Below are 23,123 nucleotides of genomic sequence, written 5' to 3' on the forward strand. Positions count from 1 at the left end.
GAAGAAAGCTGAGCGCTGAAGAATTGATGCTTTTGAACTGTGGTGTTGGAGAAGACTCTTGAGAGTCCCTTGGACTGCAAGGAGATCCAACCAGTCCATCCTAAAGGAGATTAGTCCTGGGTGTTCATTGGAAGGACTGATGTTGAAGCTGAAACGCCAATACTTTGGCCACCTGATGCGAAGAGCTGACTTATTTGAAAAGACCCTGATATTGGGAAAGATTGAGAGCAGGAGAATGGGACGACAGAGGATGAGATGGTTGGATGGCATCACCGACTCAATGGACATGAGTTTGGGTAAACTCTGAGAGCTGGTGATGGACAGGGAGGCCTGGTGTGCTGTGGTTCGTGGGGTCACAAAGAGTTGGACATGACTTAGTGACTGAACTGAAAAAAAAAATTGGGATAGGCAAAAGAATACAGACAAACTGGGGTGGGGGTGGGGGTGCTGGATTGGTATTTAAAATCCAGAGAGATCCAATTGCCTTCCCTGAGCCCCCACCCCTCTGCTTATAGCCTACTGATTTAGTTATGGCAGCTAAAATCTCATCTGAGCTTTTGGCTTATGTGACCAGTTCCCAAAGGGCCTCCCAATCAGAGCTGCTCTAGAGGTAGACCCACACCCCCATGGGTCTCACCCTGGATGGGTGGCCTGAGCCTTGAGCCCCCGACCTGGAAGCCCAGTGGAGGTGTCTCAGGACACATTGAGTGGACCGGTTACCCCTGAAGTGCCTGCAAAGATCAGAAACCCTTCTGCAGTGAAGGCTTCTTTAACTGGGGCTGGCTCGGCTCTCAGGGTGTCTCCAGGTATACCCCCATTCTGAGGGAGACCTGTCTGCTCCATGCAGACCCTGCAGCTACGTTGAGCACCCCACATACTCAGTGACTTAGAGGCCAGCTGCCATCTCCAGTGCCCCTTTCCCTGATGGGATTTTTTTCCAGTCCTCCCCTGAGCCTCACTTCCTGTACACAGGCCTGAGCAGTATCATGCAACATGGAGCCTGGGGTGTTTCTGGCCCCAGTGTGGAGACCCTCTGGGCGCCAAAAGCAAGTCAAAAATAAACGGATAATTTGAAGAGATTGATTGCCAGAAGTGAAATTGAATCTGTGATTTAAAAAAAAATAAAACCCTGCAAACAAAAGTCCAGGACCAGATGGCTTCACTGTTGAATTCTACCAAACATACAAAGGACTTACACTGATCCTTCTCTAACTCTTCCAAATGATTAAAAGAGGAGGGAACACTCCCAAAGTTATTCTATGAAGCCACCATCACCCTGATACAAAACCAGGTAAGAGACACTACAAATAAACATAGTCTCAGGTCCCAGTTCATGGACCAGAATTCCAGTGGTGGTCCATGGTGGCTATTACTACTATAAATAAAGGGAGCTACCACTTTCTAGGGCTGAGGAAATTCCCTGAGCTCTGCGGGTAAGTATGAGCTAAGGACTTTGTTCTCGCTGGGGTTTGGGCTGCTAGGATTCTCAGTCTTGCCCTGCACAGCCACCAACTTGCCATGTGACCCAGAGCAACTTACATCCCACCTCTAACCTTCCTTGCATCCTTCGTAACAGAAAGGAGCTGGACCAGAGTCTGTAATTCAAGGCCTAGCTGGAACTCAAGTTGGGGAGGAAGGATCAAGATGGTGGAGTAGGAGGATGTGGAGCTCACTTCTCCCCATAAACACATTTTTAAAAAATGTACATGTGGAACGATTCTCCGAGAAAACACACTGGAGACTGGCAGAAGAACTCTATACAAACAAAGCTGCAAGAAAGATCTCCACGTAACCAGGTAGGGAAGAAAAAAAAAAGATATCAGAATGGGGCCAAATCCCCTGGGAGGGATCTATAAAAGAGAGAGGCTCTGCATGGGCAGGCTCTGGCCCAGGGGAGCCCCCTTGCCTGTTGGGAGGTCCAGTGGGACAGATAGAGGGGCTGGGGTGTATGCTGGCTTGCTCACGGTCAGTGTGAAGACAGACTGGTGCTGACAGCCTCAGCCCATCCAGAACCCCTGCCAGACTGGGCTGCTAGTAAATGCAGCTGCTAGGCGCTGAGTCTCAGGCAAATGGGCCCTGGAGGACTCAGTTTAGCTACACGGAGACAGCCTGGAGGGCCTGGGGTGTGGTCTAGTCTGAATCTTGGAGCCTACTGTCAGCACGCTCGTGCAGGGGCAGACTTTCTTGGCCTGCACGTGGTGGGGGCGGGTCTGGCTACATCCAGCTTTGTCAGAGCGCATACCAGGTGGGGCCACAGAGACTGCCTCAGGTGGACAGCCCCTGGGGGGTGTTTGCAGTGGTTCAGCGTCTCCCACCCCACACCTCAGCTTAAAGTCAAACCTGGGGCACACATGTCCCAGGAGAAACCTGCCAAGGGGGCAGCAGCACCTACCACCTCAATTCCTGCAGCCACACAGTGCCTCAACCCCCAGCACCAACCTGTCCACACCACAGCCTAGCTCTAGGTTCAGACAAACACAATGGAGAAATGGACATGACCTTGGGCTGCTTCTGGGCAGAATCATGGATGCTGCACAGGTGGCATATGGGTTCTGTGACCACACAAGGCTCACCTGCTTCAGTGACTGTCTCTGTTCAAACAGAGCATGCATTCAATGGCAACAGAGCCTCGTGGCTTCTACTCCAATAACTTGGGAGCAGACCCCCACCCCTGACAGGGCTACAATAACCACAAGGGAAAGAGGAGGCCCTGCCCAACATCCATTGCAGGCTCTGGTGACCACAATGCCAATCACACCTGCCGCTAAGGGTGGTGATGGCCAGCACACTCTGAGGAGAGACCCGGCTGGCATCCATACCCAAAGCCCTTGCACCAAGAATACTGGACTCACCATCTACATGGGGATGGTCCCACATGAAAACAGCTCTTCAAGACCACAGTAGGTAAGCATTTCTCCCAAATTTAAAGAGACAGAGGAAGTTAAGTAAAATGAAAAAGTAGAGGAACTACTCCCAATTAAAATGGCAAAAATTAAGGAGAAGACTCTAAACGCAGCAAAAGAAAAGAGAGTCAGTTTTTCTCTTGGGAGAAAACTGGAACCTCAGGAAAAAAAAAGAAAATCAGCTGACTTCTTTATACAAACTTGCAGGCCAGAGGGAGTGGCATGTTATATTCAAAGTCTTGAGAGGGAAACAGGTAACCTGGGATACTCTACCCAGCAAGATTATCATTTAGAATAGTCAGAGAGAGAAAGAATTTCTCAGACAAGCAAAAACTAAAAGAATACAACAATACTACATCTACCCTACAAGAAATATTGAAAGATCTTTTCTAGTTAGAAAAGAAATAAGAATCTATAGGAAAGGGAAAATCACAATAGGAAAGGCAAATTAATATAAAGGATTGTTGTTATTTAGTCGCTTGTTTGTGTCTCTTTTATGACCCCTGTGGACTGTAGCCCGCCAGGCTCCTCTGTGCATGGGATTTTCCAGGCAAAAATACCAGAGTGGGTTGCCATTTCCCTCTCCATGGGATTTTCCTGACCCAGGGGTCAAATCTGTGTCTCTGCTTCTCCTGTACTGCAGGTGGACTCTTTACTACTGAGCCACTGGGGATGTCCCATAAAGGACTGAAGATCACTTAATTAAGCCAGTACATATGTTAAAAAGTAATCAAAATTGTACAAGCTATGATAACCACAACAGTAGCAAAAGGATAAACATGAATAAGTAGGACATCAAAAACACAGAATGTGGGGAGAGGAGTAAAAAAATGTAGATCTCTTAGAATGTGTTTCAGCCTATATGATTGCCAATCTAAAGTGAGTAGATTCAGTTATGGATTAATATACTTTAAAACCTAATGAATGGGACCTAATTAAACTTAAAAGCTTTTGCATAGCAAAGGAAACCATAAACAAGACAAAAAGACAACCTAAGGAATGAGAAAAAATATTTGTAAATGATACAGGCAACAAGGGGTTAATATCCAAACTATATAGGGACTTCCCTGGCAGTCCAGTAAACCTTTGTGCTTCTGATGCAGGGGGCTCAGGTTCAATCCTTGGAGAGCTAATATACCACACTCTGTGTGATATGAGCAGCACACACACACATATATATACACACATACACACAAAGCTCATACAACTCAGTATCAAAAACAAACAATATAGTCAAAGAATGGGTAGAAAACTTAGATATTTCTTCAAGGAAGACATGCAAATGACCAACTGGCAATGAAGAGATAATTTCTCTAATTATTAGAGAAATGCAAATAAAAACCACAATGAAGCAACACCTCACACCAGTCAGAATGGCCATCGTCAAAAAGTCTACAAATGATAAATGCTGGTGAGGGAATGTTAAGTTGTGGGGAATGTTAAGTTGGTGCAGCCACTATGAAAAGCAGTATGGAAGTTCCTTAAAAAACTAAAACTAGAACTACCATATGATCCAGCAATCCCACTCCTAGGAAAGATGAAGCTCTAATTTGAAAAGATACACGCACCCCAATGTTCATAGCAATACTATTTACAGTAGCCAAAGCAAGGAATCTACCTAAATGTCCATCAATAGGTGAATAAAGAAAATGTGGTAGGGAATATTACTCAGCCATTAAAAAGAACAAAATATTGCCATTTGCAGCAACATGGACAGACTTAGAGATTATCATACTAAGTGAAGGAAGTCAGGCAGAGAAAGGCAAATATTATTTATATTTGGAATCTGAAAAATAATACCAATGAATATACATACAAAACAGAAGAAGACTCACAGACATAGAAAACAAACTTACGGGACTTCCCTGGTGGTACAGTGGGTAAGAATCATCCTGCCAATGCAGGGGACACAGGTTTGATCCCATCCCTGGTCTGGGAAGATTCCACATGCCATAGGGCAACAAAATTAGTGTGCCACAATTACTGAGCCCGTCCACCTAGAGCGTGTGCTCCACGACAGGAGGAGCCACTTCAGTGAGAAGCCTGTGTACCACAACGAAGAGTACCCACTGCTCGCTGCGACTAGAGAAAGCCCGCGTGCAGCAACAAAGACCCAGAGCAGCCAAAGACAAATGAAAAGAAAATAAAGTTATGGTTACCAACATGCAAAGGGAGGGGGATAAGTTAGCAATGTGAGATACAAAATTAACAGATACGAAATACTAAGCATAAAATAGATATGCAACAAAGATTTCGTGTACAGTACAGGGAACTATATTGAATCTTAAAAAGACCTATAACAGAAAATAACTGGAAGTGTGTGTGTGTGTATGTATGTATGTGTGTATATATATATATATATATATAAATATAAATATTTAAATATATAAATATATATATATATAAAAATATCTGAATCACTTTGCTAAAGACCTAAACACAATATTTTAAATCAACTATACTTTAATAAATACATAAAAATAAAATCCAACCTGGCATCTTCATATTCTAGGGAGTCACCAAGTCAGGGCGAAGACCCCAGGCAGAGAGTCTGGGTGAGGCAAATGGGGTAGAGCTGACTCCCCTTGACCTACCTATTTAGTGGGGGAGTCTGAAGCCTGCAGTTGCAGTCACTTGGTACCAAAGGGGAAGGAAGTGGAAAAGGTAGGAAGTGCAGAGAACAGCTGCCTGCCTCAAGTCTGTGGGATTGCCTTCACGGGAAGAGCCTGATTTGACCCACATCCAGTCTTTCTGGTCAACAGTCTCTGAAGATGAACAAACAAACGGCCCAGTCCTGTGTTTCCCAAAATGCGCCCAAAGTTGGCATGGCTCTGTCTTTAGGCCCCCTCCCTGCTCCTTGCTCTCTTTCTTCCTTCCCACTCTCTGCTCCTCCATTAACGGCTCAGCTCAGGGCTGGAGGAAGCCTTCTCTGAACCCCATCTGAAATTAGATATCCCTGCTCTGTCACCACCAGACTTGTGCATCCCTCTGTAACAACGCTTACTCTTTGGAAGAAAAGTTATGACCAACCTAGATAGCATATTCAAAAGCAGAGACATTACTTTGCCAACAAAGGTCCGTCTAGTCAAGGCTATGGTTTTTCCAGTGGTCATGTATGGATGTGAGAGTTGGACTGTGAAGAAAGCTGAGTCCTGAAGAATTAATGCTTTTGAACTGTGGTGTTGGAGAAGACTCTTGAGAGTCCCTTGGACTGCAAGGAGATCCAACCAGTCCATTCTGAAAGAGATCAGCCCTGGGCGTTCTTTGGAAGGAATGATGCTAAAGCTGAAACTCCAGTACTTTGGCCACCTCATGCGAAGAGTTGACTCATTGGAAAAGACTCTGATGCTGGGAGGGATTGGGGACAGGAGGAGAAGGGGACAACAGAGGATGAGATGGCTGGATGGCATCACTGACTCGATGGATGTGAGTCTGAGTGAACTCCAGGAGATGGTGATGGACAGGGAGGCTTGGTGTGCTGAAATTCATGGGGTCACAGAGTCGGACACGACTGAGCAACTGAACTGAACTGAACGGAACTGTAACAATGTGGAGAATTTCATGTGTCAAGGATTTCTTGTATGAGAAAGCAGTCATGCTGAGCAGTGGGCGCCATCTCTGCACTGCAGGTGTGAAGGAGGTCCGTGACCCTCTGACTTAGAGTACCTATAGCCCCTGGCTCAACCTGCAGAGGGAAGCAGGAGTCCAGGAGCCCCTTGGCAGGCAGCTGTGAGGCATGGACTATTGGGGGAAAGGACAAAGAAGTGCTAGGACATGTTTTAAGATAAGAGCCATGAGTGAGAGATCCAGAGCACGGGGGCATGCCTAGGTGTGTGAGGCATTTTCCAGAAAGTGTAAGAGATGGAGACACTGGTGGCAGGGGGTTATGAATGGGATCACCTGCTCCCCTTTTCATGAACATAAGTAGATATTGACCTTGCTCTTGCATTTAATTTTGGCTGCTGGACCACATAATGGGAAATGCCACAAAAGGCTGGGTCATGTGGCACCCATGGCTCTGTTGCCCAGACACCACTGTAATCTTGTGCCTTGTCAGTCTTCCAACTCTGCCAGTAATCTGTGCACACCTGGAAGGCAGGGACCCTGGCACCCTTGTGCTCCCAGCACCTGACACAGTGCTGGCACATGGCGGCTGCTCATTCAGTCTTTGTCATTTGACTGTGTGAATAAGTAAACACCGTGCTCACGACTTGAGCAGCAAAAAGAAATGACACCAGTGGATTTGGGGAGTGAGAGGGAAGAGTGGAGAGAGGCCCAGAGTTGCCCACACCACAGAATCCCAGTTAGGGACAAAGGAAGGGATGGGAGGGCCCTGGGCAACTGGGAAGACACAGACTTAGAGTTGAACTGGGGGAGATGGGCGGAGGCCCGGGAGTCAACAACACTCAAGGCAGGAAAGCTCCCTCTGTGTCCCCATTTAATGAATACCCTGTGCTTACATTATTCTCCCATCAAGCTAAATGAATTTCTGGGGCTCAACAGTCCCTGTGGCCACTGTTTTGCCCACAAAATTCCCAGTATCTGACTGGAGGATGCCATCAAATGTTCTATTAACCCTACTCACTAGGAGCAAGGAGGAAGAGCCTAAGGTGCAGGTAGAGTGGGAAAGAGATGCTTAGAGAGGTAGTGAGTTCCACATCACCATGGGTATGCTAGCAGAGGCTTGCAGCCTCTTTTGAAAGGATATGAGATGAATGTTGAGCAACAGATGGGAGCTCACATAGCCTGACCTTTGTGTCCCTGATAACCCTGGAATTTTTGATCTCTAAGTTCCTTCTCTGCCCTTTACAACTAACCGCATTGACACCTGAGCATTTTCAGGTTCTAGTTCTGGACGCTCTGCCTACTTCTAGGAAGGAGGCTCCTCTCAAAAGACTGTAGGATCACGATCGTATGAAAATCCCTTCCATACTCTCATCATTCTCCCTTCCCCACTTTCCACGTGGTAATCGCAACTTCCTGTACAAAGTACTGTAGAAGGTCACACTGGGCATCCCAGAGGCAAACACAAACCCAGGAGGTGGGGGATGGTTTGGGGAAGAGGCATCAGGCTGGGCTTGGCCTGAAAGGTGGTGAAAAGGGGCTTGAAGCAAACTCATGCTGCTGCAGGGATTTGATTGTGGTTCCACTTCCAGATCAAGACACACACATGGGCAGAAACCCCGAGAAGGGAGGGGGATTAGTAAAGGCCACATGAGAAAGCAAAAGGCAATATCCTTCAAGAAAAAATTACAGTCAACATTTTTAAAAAGATTAATGATATCCACAAAATGGAGAAAGAACCATCCTGACCCAACCAGGATAATAGATACCATGTCAGATGGTGTTTCCTGTGATTTTTCTTTAAAAAAATGCCATCAACGAACACTACAGGTGCTCTGGACCTGAATCCAGGAGGTCTTTGGTCACAGACTGACTCCAGGTTGACGTAAGTCCTCTGGGTTCAGCTTGCAGGGGTAGTGCAGGAGCCCCGCAAGCCTCAGGTCTGGCTGTGTAACTACTACAGACACACCACCCAGCTGCTTCTTGCTGGACAAATGGCAGCAGGGCTTTCTCTCTGAAACAAGGGTATTACACTCAGTTACCCTCTTCTCTTCCCAGCCTTCCTTTCAGTTCTACTCCCTTTTGGGATAAATGGGGAAGTTTGCAAATGCGAACCTTTCTGTACACGTTCAGAAGACTTCATGGTTCATAAACACGTGCTTAGAGAGGGTCTTCACTTTCACAACTTCCTTTAGCCTTACAGCAGTGTGTTTTTATCTCCATGGTACATATGAAGAAAATGGAATCTCAGAGAGGTCAAGTTCTTTGCTTAAGCTCACCTCGCTTGAAAGTCATAGAACTGGTACAATAGCAAAGGACTCCCGGCTCCCAACTATTCTCTCATTCACCAAGTCTTTATTTGGTTCCTACTGTGTATCACATATTGTTTCAGGCACTAGAGATATAGTAGTGATCAAGACAGACACAGTCCCTGCCCTCATGGAGCTTCTCTTCTAAAGGGAGGAGATCGATGATAAAGAAAGAAACCAATAGACAGACAAGATCATCTTTCAATGTGGCAAGTGGAATAAAGGGGATTTGATAGATGGTTACTGTAGTGGGAAGGTCTTCCCTGTAGCTCAAACAGTAGAGAATCTGCCTGCAATGCAGAAGACCCAGGTTTGACCCCTGTGTCGGGAAGATCCTCTGGAGAAGGGAATGGCAATCCACTCCAGTATTCTTGCCTGGAGAATCCGATGGACAGAGGAGCCTGGTGGGCTACAGTCCGTGGGATCGCACAGAGTCGGACACAACCGAGCGACTAACACTACCGCTACAACCACTGTAGCGGGAGGTGCTGCTCAGAGAGAATGGGCAGGGAAATAGGTGCCATCTGAACCAGGAACGGAGCACGGAGGAGGCAGCCCCATGAAATCTGGGGGAGGAGGATGCCGGGCAGAGGGAACAGCAAGAACAAAGGCACCGGGGAAGGACCATCAGAAGGCCAGAGTAACTGAGGGCACGGGAGAGGGCTGGGCAGGGAGAGGGGCAGAATGAGAGGCCATTATCAGGGGGGGCCTCATCAGCTACTGGCAGGAGTGAAGTTTTTATACAAAGTGGGATGGGAAGAATTTGACTTAGGGAAGTGACATGATCTGGTCATTGTATAGAAAGTAGACTATAGGTGGTCAAGTGTGTCAGGAGGAAGACCAATTAGGAGGTGATAAAATAGCTTAGGTAAATGGTGATAAAAATATGGAGGCTTGGGTTGATGACCAGTTAAGGTGGAATAAGAAATCAAAGAACAAGATATATTTTGAAGGGGAAGCAGCCAGGCCTTGCCAAGGAAAAGGGCTGCAGACAGGCTGGGATGAATAAAAGAGGGGGATTATAGCTTGTATTTTTGGCTCGAGCAATTTGCTAGATGCCTTTATTAAGATGGGGCTTCCCAAGTGGCAGTAGTGGTAAAGAATCTGCCTGCCATGCAGGAGACCCAGGTTTGATTCCTGGGTTGGGAAGATCCCCTGGAGAAGAGAACGGCAATCTACTCTAGTATTCATCCCTGGAGAATTCCCTGGACAGAGGAGCCTGGCAGGCTACAGTCCATGGGATCACAAAGAGTTGGACACGACTGAGCGACTTTTACTTTTTTAAGATGGAGAATGCTTAGAGAGAAGCAGTCCTTTTATTTTTTTAGGGGAGCAGAAAAAGTTGTGTCTTTGTGATGACAAATGTGAGGTTTTCTTTAAAACAAACAAACAAACATAAGTTTCAAACATACTGTTAGAGCTGAGGGGAGAGATCAGTTATGAGCCATCCATCTGAGAGTCAGATTTGTGGTTTCAGGATGGCTAAGTCAGGAGATATTATATTCTTTCCTCTCCTCCAAAAACCAAAAACCTAGAATAGAACTCCCAGTCTGATGAAGCAAGGAGTTGTCTGTAGCTCCAGACCACAATATATGAAGGTTGGAAGAGGACAGAGGGACAAGGAATAATTTACCAGCTAGTAGTAAAGCCCACGGAGAAGGCAATGGCACCCCACTCCAGTACTCTTGCCTGGAAAATCCCATGGATGGAGGAGCCTGGTGGGCTGCAGTCCGTGGGGTCGCTAAGAGTCGGACATGACTAAGTGACTTCACTTTCACTTTTCACTTTCATGCATTGGAGAAGAAAATGGCAACCCACTCCAGTGTTCTTGCCTGGAGAATCCCAGGGACAGGGGAGGATGGTGGGCTGCCGCCTATGGGGGTCGCACAGAGTCGGACACGACTGAAGCGACTTAGCAGCAGCAGCAACAAGGACCACAAGAATCTGCAACCTGACAAATGAGCCTGACCCAACCTCTTCCCCAAAGCTAGGGGTCTGACTTGGGCTGGCAGGAGGAGGAGAAGCTTTGCATTCTCCAGAGAAACTCAAGTGCCCAGGAATACCTGCTGCTATTGACTTTGGGGGCCCTGAGTGGAAATACCATGGACTACCTGATCACCCCACAAAGCGCTGGCCAGTCTCCTAATCCCACCTGTGCCTGAGTTTCCCATAACATTTGGACACAAAGGCACAGTCAAGTTCCAGCAAATATTTGAGAGAAACCTCCAACATAAAACACAGAGACCAAAACAGTCAGGAAAAAGACACCCAGAAGAAGCAGATAATACCCAGAGATAAAGAAATGTCAAAATTAATGATAATATCTTCAGAAAAGATGAGATGGTACTGAATTCATGAGACACAAATAGAAGCTATTTTAAAAAGGTACAGCCAGAAATCATAACATATTCTTGGAAATTAGAAATGATACTAAAATAAAAAATTTAATAATAGGGTTGGATGATACATTTGGGAAAAATCACCAGAAAATGGGAGGGGGTGAGAAACAAAGGTGGAAAGCAGTAAAGTCTTTTTAAATTAGATTGTGTTTGCAGATGACATACTACATATAGAAAACCCTCCAGACTCAATATAAAAGCTATTAAAAGTAATAAATGAATTCAGTAAGGTAGCAGGATCCAAGATTAACATACAGAAATCTGTTGCATTTCCTTACACTATTCATAAGATATCAGAAAGAGAAAGTAAGAAAACAATCTCATTTAAAATTGCATCAAGGGCTTCCCTGGTGACTCAGTGGTAAAGCATCTGTCTTCCAATGCAGGAGAAACAGGTTCAATCCTTGATCCAGGCAGATTCTACATGCCTCAGAACAGCTAAGCCCATGTGCCACAACTATGGAGTCTGTGCTGTAGAGCCCAAGAGCCCCAACTACTGAAGCTCGAGTACCCTAGAGTCCATGCTCCACAGGGAGAGAAGCCACAGCGGTGAGAAGCCTGCACACTGCAAGTAGAGGGTAGCCCCCACTCACCGCAACTAGAGGAAAGCCTGAGGCAGCAATGAAGACCCAGCATAGCCAAAAATAAACAAATAAAATTATAAAATAAATAAAATTGGATCAAAAGTTAGAATATGTAGGAATGAACCTCATCAAGTCAGTGGAGGACCTACATGTTAAGAACTGTAAGATATTGATGAATTAAATTGAAGATGATTTGATATGATAAATGGAAAGATATCCCACGCTTTTTGATTGGAAGAATTAATATTATTAAAATGGCCAAGCTACCCAGAGCAATCTACACATTTAATGTGATCCCAATCAAATTACCCATGACATTTTTCACAGAACTAGAACAAACAATCCTAAGATTTATATAGAACTAAGAATTGGAATATTTCCTGCCATGTCAATAAACAAGAATGTCATTGTCATCAGTGATTCCAGCCCTCTGGGGCACTGGAGAAGGAAAATACCAGTGATCAGCAGCTATTAAGCTGAAGCACTGAGGAACTCAGGATATGAAAACACAGGATACTGGCCCCAGATACCTGAAATGCATATGAAAGGAATGATTTCAGTGAGCCAAGACTCTTGCATCTTCCCATACACAGAGAGGCAATAAGTTCCTTAACTTGAGATATCTTGTTGCTCAGTCGTGTCTGACTATGACCAGGCTTCCAGCACACCAGGCTTCCCTGTCCTTCACCATCTCCCAGAGCTTGCTCAAACTCATGTCCATTGACACAGTGATGCCATCTGACCATCTTGTCCTCTGCGTCCCCTTCTCTTTAATTCACAAAAATACTTTTGATGTTCAGACTATCTGCCCTTTGTTGCAAACTTCTATATAACCTGATTCCTCCCCACACCCTGCCCTGCCTCCTCAGAGCAGTTCTCTCAGGGTTACCTGAGATGCTGTCTCCCAAGCTTGAAGTCCCCCAAATTTCCATTGAATAAAACATAATTCTCAACTTATAGGTTGCAAATATTTTTTAAGTCAACAGAAAAAATACTGACTTTTTGGTCAATAAAAGGCCCAGAATTGCCAAAGTAATCCTGAAAAAAAAGGAACAAAACTAGAGGCACAAGACTCCCAGCCTTCAAACAATATTACAAAGCTACAGTTATCAAAGCAATGTGATATTGGCAAAAACAGACATATGGATTAATGGAATAGAACAGTGAGCCCAGAAATAAACCCACACAACTATGGTCAATCAATCTTTGATGAAGGAGGCAATCTACAATGGAAAAAAGACAGTTTCTTCAACCAGTAGTGTTGGGATAGTTGGGCAGCCAACATGTAAATCAGTGAAGTTAGAACACACCTTCATGGTATGCTTCCTTGGTGGCCAGACAGTAAAGCATCTGCCTGTAATGTAGGAGACCCAAGTTTGATCCCTGGGTCGGGAAGATACCCTGGAGAAGGAAATGGCAACCCACTTCAGTATTCTTGCCTGGAGAATTCCATGGACAGAAGAGCCTGGCGGGCTAGAGTCCATGGGGTCACAAAGAGTCAGACACGACTGAGCAACTAGCACTTTTCATGCTATACACAAAAATGAACTCAAAAGGGCTTAAAGACTTAAATATGAGACATAACACTGGGCTTCCCTGGTGGTCCAGTGGTTAAGAATCTGCCTTGCAATGCAGGGGACAGAGGTGTGATCTCTGAGGACCTAGAGATCTGGGAAGATCCTGAATGCCACGAGCAACTAAACCCATGTGCCACAACTACTGAGCTTGTGCTCTAGAGCCTACGAGCTACGACTGCTGAGCCCACGTGCAGCAACCGCTGAAGCCTGTGCACGCTGGAGCCTGTGTTCCTCATCAAGAGAAACCACTGTGATGAGAAGCCTGCACACTGCAACTGGAGAAAGCCCACAGCAGCAAAGAAGACCCAGTGTAACCAAAAATTAATAAATAAATGAATATTTAAAGACATGATACCATAAAACTCAGAAGTAAACATAGGCAAAATATTCTCTGACATAAATTGTACCAATGTTTTCTTAGGTCAGTCTCCCAAGGCAATAGAAACAAAGGCAAAAATAAACAAATGGGACTCAATTAAACTTACAAGCTTCTGTACAGCGAAGGAAACCAAAAACAAAGCGAAAGACAACCTACAGACCGGGAGAAAATACTTGCAAATGTTGAGACCAACAAGGGCTTAATTTCAAAAATATACAAACAGCTCTTATAACAATAACAATCCAACTGAAAAATGGGCAGAAGACTTAAATAGACATTTCTTTAAAGAATACATACAGGTGGTCAACAGGTACAAGATGCTAATTATTTTATATGATAATAATTGCTATAATCAACATTGCAAATTATTAGAGAAATGCAAATCAAAATAACAATGAGGTAAAACCTCACACCAGTCAGATTGGCCATCATTTAAAAATCTAACAAAAGCAAATGCTAGAAAGGGTGTGGAGAAACGGGAGCCCCCTGCACTGCTGATAGCAATGTAAATGATATAGCCACTATGGAAAGCAGTATAAAGGTTCCTCAAAAAACTAAAAATAGAGCTACCATATGATACAGCAATCCCAGTTCTGGGCTTATATCCAGATAAAACAATAATTCAAACAGGTATGTGTATCCCTGAGACAGGAGGCAGTTGGGACCTCTAGGGGAGAGCAATTGGAGATTTATTCTCTGTTGACCGAAATGCCAAGACAAGAATAGCAGGGCAATCAAGGGAGGAGGCTGGACCCTGCCCAGACCACATATTCTCGTTCTAAAGTCAGGAGACCTCTCCAACCACACATGCACAGGAAAAGCTTCCTGAGGGCCAAAGGGAGTCATGTCAAGGGATGTTCTACTCAGACGCCTTTTTGGTAGGATCCATCTTGGCTAAGAGATGTGTGCGCACACATGGAAGGATCCTGAGATACAACAGATATGGACTGTGAACCAAATCAAAGTGATTGGTCAAAGGAAAACTGGAAGAAATGCCCCTAAATAAGTGATTTAAACTGCCATGTGGGTGCAGCAACTCGGCGACTCTCCCTGTGAGTCTGCCCATGTGTCTAGCCACACATACTGTACTTTTTTCCTCCTAAGAAATACTTTACTTGCTTCACTGCTTTTTGTCTTTGTGGAGATTCTTTTCTACAAAGCTGAAGGGCCAGGGCCCTTGTCACTGACCACTGGTCTAGTGCTTTCACCACCTTGACCCGGCCCAGTCTCTGGTTGGGAACCAAGCCCCCGCTCCAAGTCATCGCAGGCCAAGGCCATCGGAGATCACCCGTATGTTCATAGCAGCACTAGTCACGATAGCCAAGACATGGAGACAACCTGGATGTCCATCAACAGATAAATGGATAAAGATGTAGTAATATATATATATATATATAACACACAAAATGGAATAATATGCAACAATAAGAAATGAAATAATGTCATTTGCAGTAACATAGATGGCCCTAGAGATTAGCATACTAAGTGAAGTCCGAGAAATACAAATATTATATATCACTTATATGTGAAATCTAAAATATGACACAAATGAACTTATTTGCAAAACAGAAACAGACTCACCAACATCGCAAATGAACTTGTGGCTGCCAAGGGGCAGGGGTGGGGGGATGCATGGAGAGGGATAGAATTGGGAGTTTCGGGTTACTAGATGTAAACTATTATATGTAGAATGGATAAACAAGGTACTACTGTATTACACAAAGAACTCTATTTAATATCCTGTGATAAACCATAATGGAAAAAAATTTTCAAAAAATGGGACTTCCCTGGTGGTACAGTAGATATGAATCTGCCGGCCAATGCAAGGGCTGTTGCTGCAATGTCCCTTTAGTCATGTCCAGCTCTTCACAACTCCATGGACTGTAGCCCGCCAGGCTCCTTCTGTTCATGGGATTCTCCAGGCAAGAATACCGGAGTAGGTTGCCATTTCCTCCTCCAGAGAATCTTCCCAACCCCGGGATTGATCCTGCATCTCCTGCGCCTCCTGAGTTGCAGGCAGAGTCTTTACTGCTGAGCCACCGGGACATGGATTCAATCCCTGGTCCAGGAAGAGTCCACATGACTCAGCGCAACTAAGCCCGTGTGCCACAACTACTGAAGCCTGTTCCCCTAGAGCCTGTGCTTCACAGAAGAGAAGCCACCGCGATGAGAATCCTGAACACCGCAATGAAGAATAACCCTCACTTACTGTAACTAGTAGTAGTTTTTCCAGTGGTCATGTATGGACGTGAGAGTTGGACTGTGAAGAAAGCTGAGCACCGAAGAATTGATGCTTTTGAAATGTGGTGTTGGAGAAGACTCTTGAGAGTCGCTTGGACTGCAAGGATACCTAACCAGTCCATCCTAAAGGAGATCAGTCCTGGGCGTTCACTGGAAGGACTGATGTTGAAGTGGAAACTCCAATACTTTGGCCACCTGATGTGAAGAGCTGACTCATTTGAAAAGACCCTGATGCTGGGAAAGATTGAGGGAAGCAGGAGAAGGGGACGACAGAGGATAAGTGGTTGGATGGCATCACTGACTCAATGGACATGAGTTTGGGTAAACTCCGGGAGTTGGTGATGGACAGGGAGGCCTGGTGTGCTGCAGTCCATGGGCTCGCAAAGAGTTGGATATGACTGAGAGACTGAACTGAACTGAACTGTAACTAGAGAAGCCCTGCACACAGCAACAAAGACCCAGAGCAGCCAAAAATAAACAAATACATGAATAATTTAAAAATAAAATGTATACATATATATATATAAATGAATCACTTTACAGCAGAAACTAATAAATACAACACTTTAAATCAACTATATGTCAATAAAACAATAAATTAGAATGTCATTTCAGAAGGTCCAACAGGAGTTCTAGAAAGAGATATCAAAGAAAGTAGTAGGGAGGATAGTACCAAAGGGATAAAATAAGACAAGTAAGAAAACAGAAGGAATAATGTAAATTCCCAGAAATGGAGGACATAATGAATGCCCAGTCCAAAGAATGCTGGAAGGCCTGTATCAGGGCAATCACATGAACTCAGACTCAGCTAAATTAGACTGGTCATCTTCCTCCAGTACAGATTTAAAACTTCTGGCTGTCATATCATTAGCAATCCCCTTTCAGAAAATGCCTGTCCCCAGTAAAGACCTATGTCCCAAATCTACTTTGTGCTGGAGCTGGCTCATATCAGCTTGCAAGAGCTGATAATTTGTCAAAAATTTTGCCATCTGGTTGTGTGATATTGTGATTTATAATAATAGTCCCTGCTTCTAGCACAGAGCTTCTAAAACCCATAAGTGGCAGAGAGATAATGGTGTCTTTTGTTACTTTAATGAGGTGACTTTGAGGATAGCCCTAGGTCATCTAAGGATAGGACCTGGTTGCCAGAGGAAACAACCCTGTGATTGGAGGTTGGACTTTTCAATGCCACCTCTCCTGCCCCTTGGCCCCTGGGGAGGGAGAGGGGCTAGAGGTTGGACCAGTCTCCAGTGGCCAATGATTTAATCAATCATGCCTATACATGAAGCCTGCACAAATCCCCAGGGGATGGGGTTTGGAGAGTTTCCTGATGGAACACATGGAGAATCAGGTAGAATGACACATCTGGAGAGGACATGGGATTCCTTCTCCCACACCTCACCTTAGACATCTTGTTCATCTGTTGGTCCTGAGTTATATCTTTTTATAATAAACTTGTAATCTAATAAGTAAAATGTTTGAGTTCTGTGAGCTGCTCTAGCAAACTAACTGAACTCAAGAAGTAGGGTTGTGGGAACCTCTGATCTACAACCATTTGGTCACAATCACAGTTGACAATCTGGACTTGTGACTGATGTCTCAAGCTGGGTTCAGGGCATTTTTGTAGTACTGAGCCCTTAAACCTGGGGGAGTTGATGGTATCTCTGGGTAGAGAGTGTCAGAATCAAGTTAAACTGTAGAATGCCCAGGTGGTGTCCTGAGAATTTCTGCCCACCTGCCTCCTACCCCTATATGCACATATACCCCCACATTGGAATTAGTGATAGGAGTTATCTTTTAGATTGCTTAGTACAACCATCACTATATAAGCTTTCAATTAGGTAAATTACCTTAAGAGTAAAAATAACCAATACTTAAAACATCCCAATTCCTAATAATTTTACACAGTTTTACAATTATCTATGCTATTGAGGTTATCTTTATCTGTGTGGTGGATAAACCATCTAAGAGCAGGCTTCTGGGCATCTTTCTTGACTCTACATTGATGACATCATGATAACATGAATTCAACCACAGTGAGAATATTTACACCACAGAAATGGGCAAACACCACAAACCAGGGTTTTTTCCCCCAGATTGCCAGTGGTTAAACCTACCAGTACATCACTGTTTATAGCATTCTTTGCCTAGTTCTCTTAGATATATAGTTGGATAAATGGGCAGCTTGCTGGTTGGTTGGTTATTTGGCTGGCTGGCTAATTGGCTGTGCTGTTGGAAGGCCCCTCCCTTTCTGACAGTCCCTGGAGCCCAAAGACCACCTGCCTAGTGCATGAACAGCAGAGGCACTTAGGAGGGCCTGACTCTAGCTGCCAAATGTCTGTTCTTACTTAAAAGTATCATCAATCAGCTCAGTCTTGCCTGAGTATGCAGAAGGAAACGCTTGCTGGGAGAAGCTGGGTATCTCTGCCCATATGGCTAGGGGAAGGAGAGCTTTCCAGGCAGAGGGAAGAGAGTACCTTTTATTCTCTTCATGCCTGTAAGTGGCCTTGGTGCCAAGCTGTCCCCTGTCCGTTTCTCTGCCCCCACCCCCAGCGCCCCCAGTGTGGAGACTGACGGCACCACTGGTCACTGACACACTTCTTATTTTCATGGAGCCTTGGCTGGCAACGAGGCTGAGGGAAGAGCTAGGTACATGGCTCAGATCACACAGAAAATTCTGATGAGAAGCTCAGGCAGACACAGGTGCAACAAAATATGAAGGGACCAGGATCATCAGGAGCTCTCTAACAACGACAGCTGTGAATGGCAGTGGACTGTCATGTGACCCGAGTCAGCCAGAGAAGCCAAGCCCCGCCACACCATTTGCCCACCAGTACCCGCCCCCACCCCATCTTGCTCCAGAATGTCAGGAAATATCTCCTACCATTTTTCCAGGCTCCCGGAAATGGTGGAAGGCTGGGTTCTCATCACCGCTCTGTTTCTCTACCCTGAGTATGCTGATTCCTTCCTCTGGGCTGCAGTTTTCCATCTGTAAAGTAATGGAATGAGCTTAGCTCAGCATCTCTCGGAACATATTAATGGCTATTTAGAAAAAAAAAAAAAAAGGTTTTGTGGACAGAGTCCAAAGGTTTTTTGGACAAATGTTTGGAAAAGCCTAGACCCACACTGGATTCCTTTCTCAGAGATTCACAGTGTTCTTGTGTACATAGTAAAGTCTCTGAGAAGTCCTGCAGGAGAGAATTATGTCTATTTTTATTGTAGGGCAACTCAAATTTATTTCACTACAGAATTCTTTTTTAAAGAATTGCTGTTTTGGAGTAATTATCCAAGGATGGGTAAGAACATTTTGCAGGTAGGGCCCATTTGGTATGACCTGCCTGATTTCAGGGGTGTTGTTCAGTTGCTCAGTCGTGTCCTACTCTTTACGACCCCATGGACTGCAGCACACTAGGCTTCCCTGTACTTCACTATCTCCTGGAGTTTGCTCAAACTCATGTCCATTGAGTTGATTTCAAGGGTAATTGTGGCCATTTTGTGTTCATTTCCAAGTCATCGGCCACAAGTGAAACAGATGGAACAAACATTGTGGGCCTCCTCTGTTCCAGGTGATTTTTACATCTCTCATATTATGTAAACCTAATGAAAAACTGAAAGAAGCACATACTGCACCAGTTTAACAGATGAGGAATACGGGGCTTACCAATATTAAATTACTGGCTCAAAGCTTCACAGTTAGCAAGTGGCAGAGCTGAGATGTGGCCAAAGCGTCTGATTCTGAGTCCCCTGCCCTTCCCTCCCCACCGCACATCTCCCAGGAGGGTGGAGAGGCCTGGACTCAGCTTGCGTTCTTTCTTCTTTTCTGGGCATGAGCTACAGCTGTTGCCATTGCCTTCTGGGTTTGGGCAAGCCCTCCCCACCCCCAGGGCTCCCCGACTCAGTCCCTCGGGGCAGCTGTCCCCACAGCCTGTTTGGGCTCTGGGCTCATCCCTGGGGCCCGGCTGCCACCCTCATCCCAGGCTCTTCTGGGGTCCCCGCCTGGTGTCCTGCACCTCCCCTGCCTTGCAGCCTCTCCCTTGGCCCCCTCAGGGCCCCCTCTCCTGTGTCATTCCTGGCGCTCATCATTTTTGGCTTTGTGTTAGAGCTATGCATGTGCCTCCTTTCCCTCAGCACTGTCTGAGAGGCTCAGCAGCCCTGCCTGCTGCTCTGGGGAGTGACTGTGGGAAGCCTGGCGTCAACCCGGTACTTCCTCAAGTGTGTTGATGAGTTTCTGGGACCCTGCTCCTGGTCTCTCTACAACCCACCCTGACCCCAGCAAGCCTCATGAATGGGGCACCCCTGGGAGACGGGAGGAAGAGTAGATGGAAGCCTGGTAGATAGTGATACAGGCCTCATACAGACCAATTCTGATCCACCAGTGTCACCTCTCTGAGCCCCACCTGTGATACGGAGATCCAGGGCGGGCCTGACCACTGAACAGAAATGCTCTTGGCCTTCTCGGCTCTGCACAGAGTGAGTGAGTGAGACACTGTGGTGAGGACAAAGCAGATGGTGCTGCTGCAGACGACCGGGTGGCTGAGGCCTCCAGGGCTGCTGCAGAAAGGGCTCTCTGGGGAGTGAACTCCGAGATGAACATCAGCATCTGGGGCAGAGTTGTTAGGATCCACACCTGTGGGAGGGAGGGCACGGAGGCAGGATTGCATGAAAAAAGTTGAGGCTTCAGCTGACTCCAGGGGCTTGGAGTCGGAGAGGAGGACTGCAGTAAATCCAGCATTGAAGGAGGGGTCAAACATTTTACATCCCTACGTTGATCACTCATTTGCCCACTGTGGGACACCCCAGAGTGCAATGAGACCTTGCTCCCAGTGGGTTTCTTCAGCTCCAATCTCACAGGGCCAAGAATGGAGGCTGTTGTCTAGCAATTCTCCCAGCAGTGGGGATGATGAAGTCTTCTTTCCAAGGGAGTCTGAGCAGCCTATCATGGTGCCCACCCTAAAGTGGTTCTCAAACTCAAATCACCTGGAGGCTGTGTTAAACCATCGCTGAACCCCAAGCGCTGGAGTTTGACTCAGCAGGTCCTGAGAATTTGCTCCCAGGTGGAGATGCTGCTGCCCTGGGGACCACATTCTGAGCACACTGTTCGAGTCTCATCTTTTCATACTCTGCAGACTGTGTATTATGTGGGGACTGTGTGAATATCCTGCTCTGACCTCTCACCCAATGCTTTCAGCGTCCACTGACTTGCAGGTGTCAGTCATTCTATCAGTGGTTGCAGATGGTGCTGCACTAATTCTTTGGTTCCTTCTGGATTTGTTAGCTGTCATTCTGCTGTAAAGAGGAGCTTTCTCTCTCTCTGCTTTACTCTTTAGACCAGTGGCTATTTATTTGAATTACCTGAGAGCTTTTAAAAATGATTAGCGCCTGCCCTCCAAATTCTGATTGAATTCTCTGGTTGGGGCTTGAGCATCACTGTATTTTTAAAGCTCCCAGGTGATTCTGCTGTGCAGTCTGGTTTACACAGACCTAAGAGCCTGGCCTGGGTGCTGAAGAGCCATGGGAAAGTTTGATGCAGGGGAACAAAAACCCCCATTGGAGTGTTAGAAGGGGCCCTCTGATGAGAGCTGGGGGGTGGTGAGTGGAGTGGGAACTGAGATTTTGCTGTTGCAAAACCCTGCTGGAACACCATGAAGGTGAAATCAAAGGAATAAAATTCTGTGCAAAAGTATTTAGGTGCTGCAGTCCTGGGAAGTGTCTTTGAGGAATTTGTGGACTGAAGTTAATAAAAAAGGAATAGACAATCTCTTTCATATATGTGACCAGGCCCACATTTCAAGCATCTTCACATTCCTGAAAACTCACACTTAGAAACACTTGGGAAGGACAGAGGAGGACTGAGGGTCAGGGTGGGGTATGTACTCCCCGCCCCCATGTTTGCTCTCCAGCCCCTGAGAGCTGAGCAGCCAGCCATCTGCCCCTCACCTGAAAGTGGCTCTAAGACACAAGAGGCTTTAATCCTTTTGACTTAAGGTTCTCATTAGTTTTAAGATTATTCATTGTGGTTGGCTTTACTTGGCTATTTATTTAAGTTACACGGTTGCACGTACATATATCAACCATGGTGTGGGGTGGGAGCCTAGGACTTGGGGCAGAGGGCCTTACACTGCTCAGTCCCCCGGTAGACTGTGGCCAGACAGGGTGGTGGCCTCCGGAGCCGAGTCCGTTGCCCCGGGAAGACTCCAGGGCCGCTCAGGAAGGCCCATCTGGGGTCTTGGCAACTTTTCTTTGCAGAAGGGGCCCTTCCTGGGCATCTGAAAGCGTCTAGCTGGCAGGTTTCTTAAAGAGCTGCAACTGCAGTCACTGGAACGCTGACCCTGGGTTGATTCATGGATCCTTCCTCTTAGCTCTGCCAGTGCCTCAGGGAAAGGCCTGGCCCAGAGCACTATGAAGGCTCCTTCTTCATGCACACTCAGCCTTCCAGACTGCCCTCCAGGACCCAGAGCATATACCACAAGCTCCTAATAGAGTCCACCAACCCAGCATCTCTTAGACACAGCCAACTTCATTCCATCAGGAGGCCACTCCGACTTCTCTCTCATATCAAGGGACCCAAGGGGCACCCAGGCACAGGGGCATGCTCACGGAGCACCCAGTAGTCGGAGCACCAAGACCTGGCTCAGTGATTACATGTGACACACATGACAGGGCACAGCAAGGGTGTCACAGGTGCCGGAGGACCCTGGGGAAGGGGGATGAATGAGAGCTCCTCAGAGAAGAGTGGCATTTGAGCCTGCTGCGGTCTGGTTCTGCCCCTGCCCTTGCTGTGGGGTCTTGGGCAAGTCCCCTCCCCTCTGCGGGCCACTGTCCTCACCTTCTGCTTGCCCCGCCAGGCTGTAGCACTCCACAGCCCTGGAATTGTTCGTGGGGCGCAGGCTCCCATTCAAAGTGGCCCAGCCTGTCACCACTCTCCCCTCCTGTGGCCTACATTTTGGGTATGGCAGCAGGGAGCATCGGGGGTTTGCAGGCTGGTGAGCAGATGAAGCTGACCACTCTCTCCAGGTTTATCCACTGCCAGCTGCAGGTAGTGGAGGCAGAGACACTGGGACTCTAGCTTTGGTGCTGAGTGACCTTGGGTGAGTCATTTTCCCTTTCTGGGATTCAGGCTCCTCATCTGTTGAAAGGGGCAATGCCTGCCTCTGTGCTCAAAGAACT

At 46.3% G+C, this 23,123-nt stretch overlaps 1 protein-coding gene across 10 annotated transcripts in view; it reads right to left on the bottom strand.

Moving 5' to 3' along the window:
- LOC129643696 (uncharacterized) overlaps window positions 1–22,798 on the bottom strand; it is a 32,984-nt gene extending 10,186 nt beyond the window's left edge. For 2 of the 10 annotated variants that reach the window (XM_055568643.1, XM_055568642.1), the window contains exons 1-2: window positions 20,354–20,753; window positions 18,841–18,945 (exon numbers count right to left, since the gene is read on the bottom strand). In XM_055568643.1, the coding sequence (XP_055424618.1) occupies window positions 18,841–18,945; window positions 20,354–20,707 (459 nt within the window). In that variant the 5' untranslated portion in view covers window positions 20,708–20,753. The other 8 variants (XR_008710430.1, XR_008710429.1, XR_008710428.1 and 5 more) reach the window with 8 other exon arrangements.
- Window positions 22,799–23,123: the final 325 nt, after the last annotated feature.

Source organism: Bubalus kerabau, chromosome 2, assembly GCF_029407905.1.
Source record: "Bubalus kerabau isolate K-KA32 ecotype Philippines breed swamp buffalo chromosome 2, PCC_UOA_SB_1v2, whole genome shotgun sequence".
Classification (NCBI taxonomy): Eukaryota; Metazoa; Chordata; class Mammalia; order Artiodactyla; family Bovidae; genus Bubalus; species Bubalus kerabau.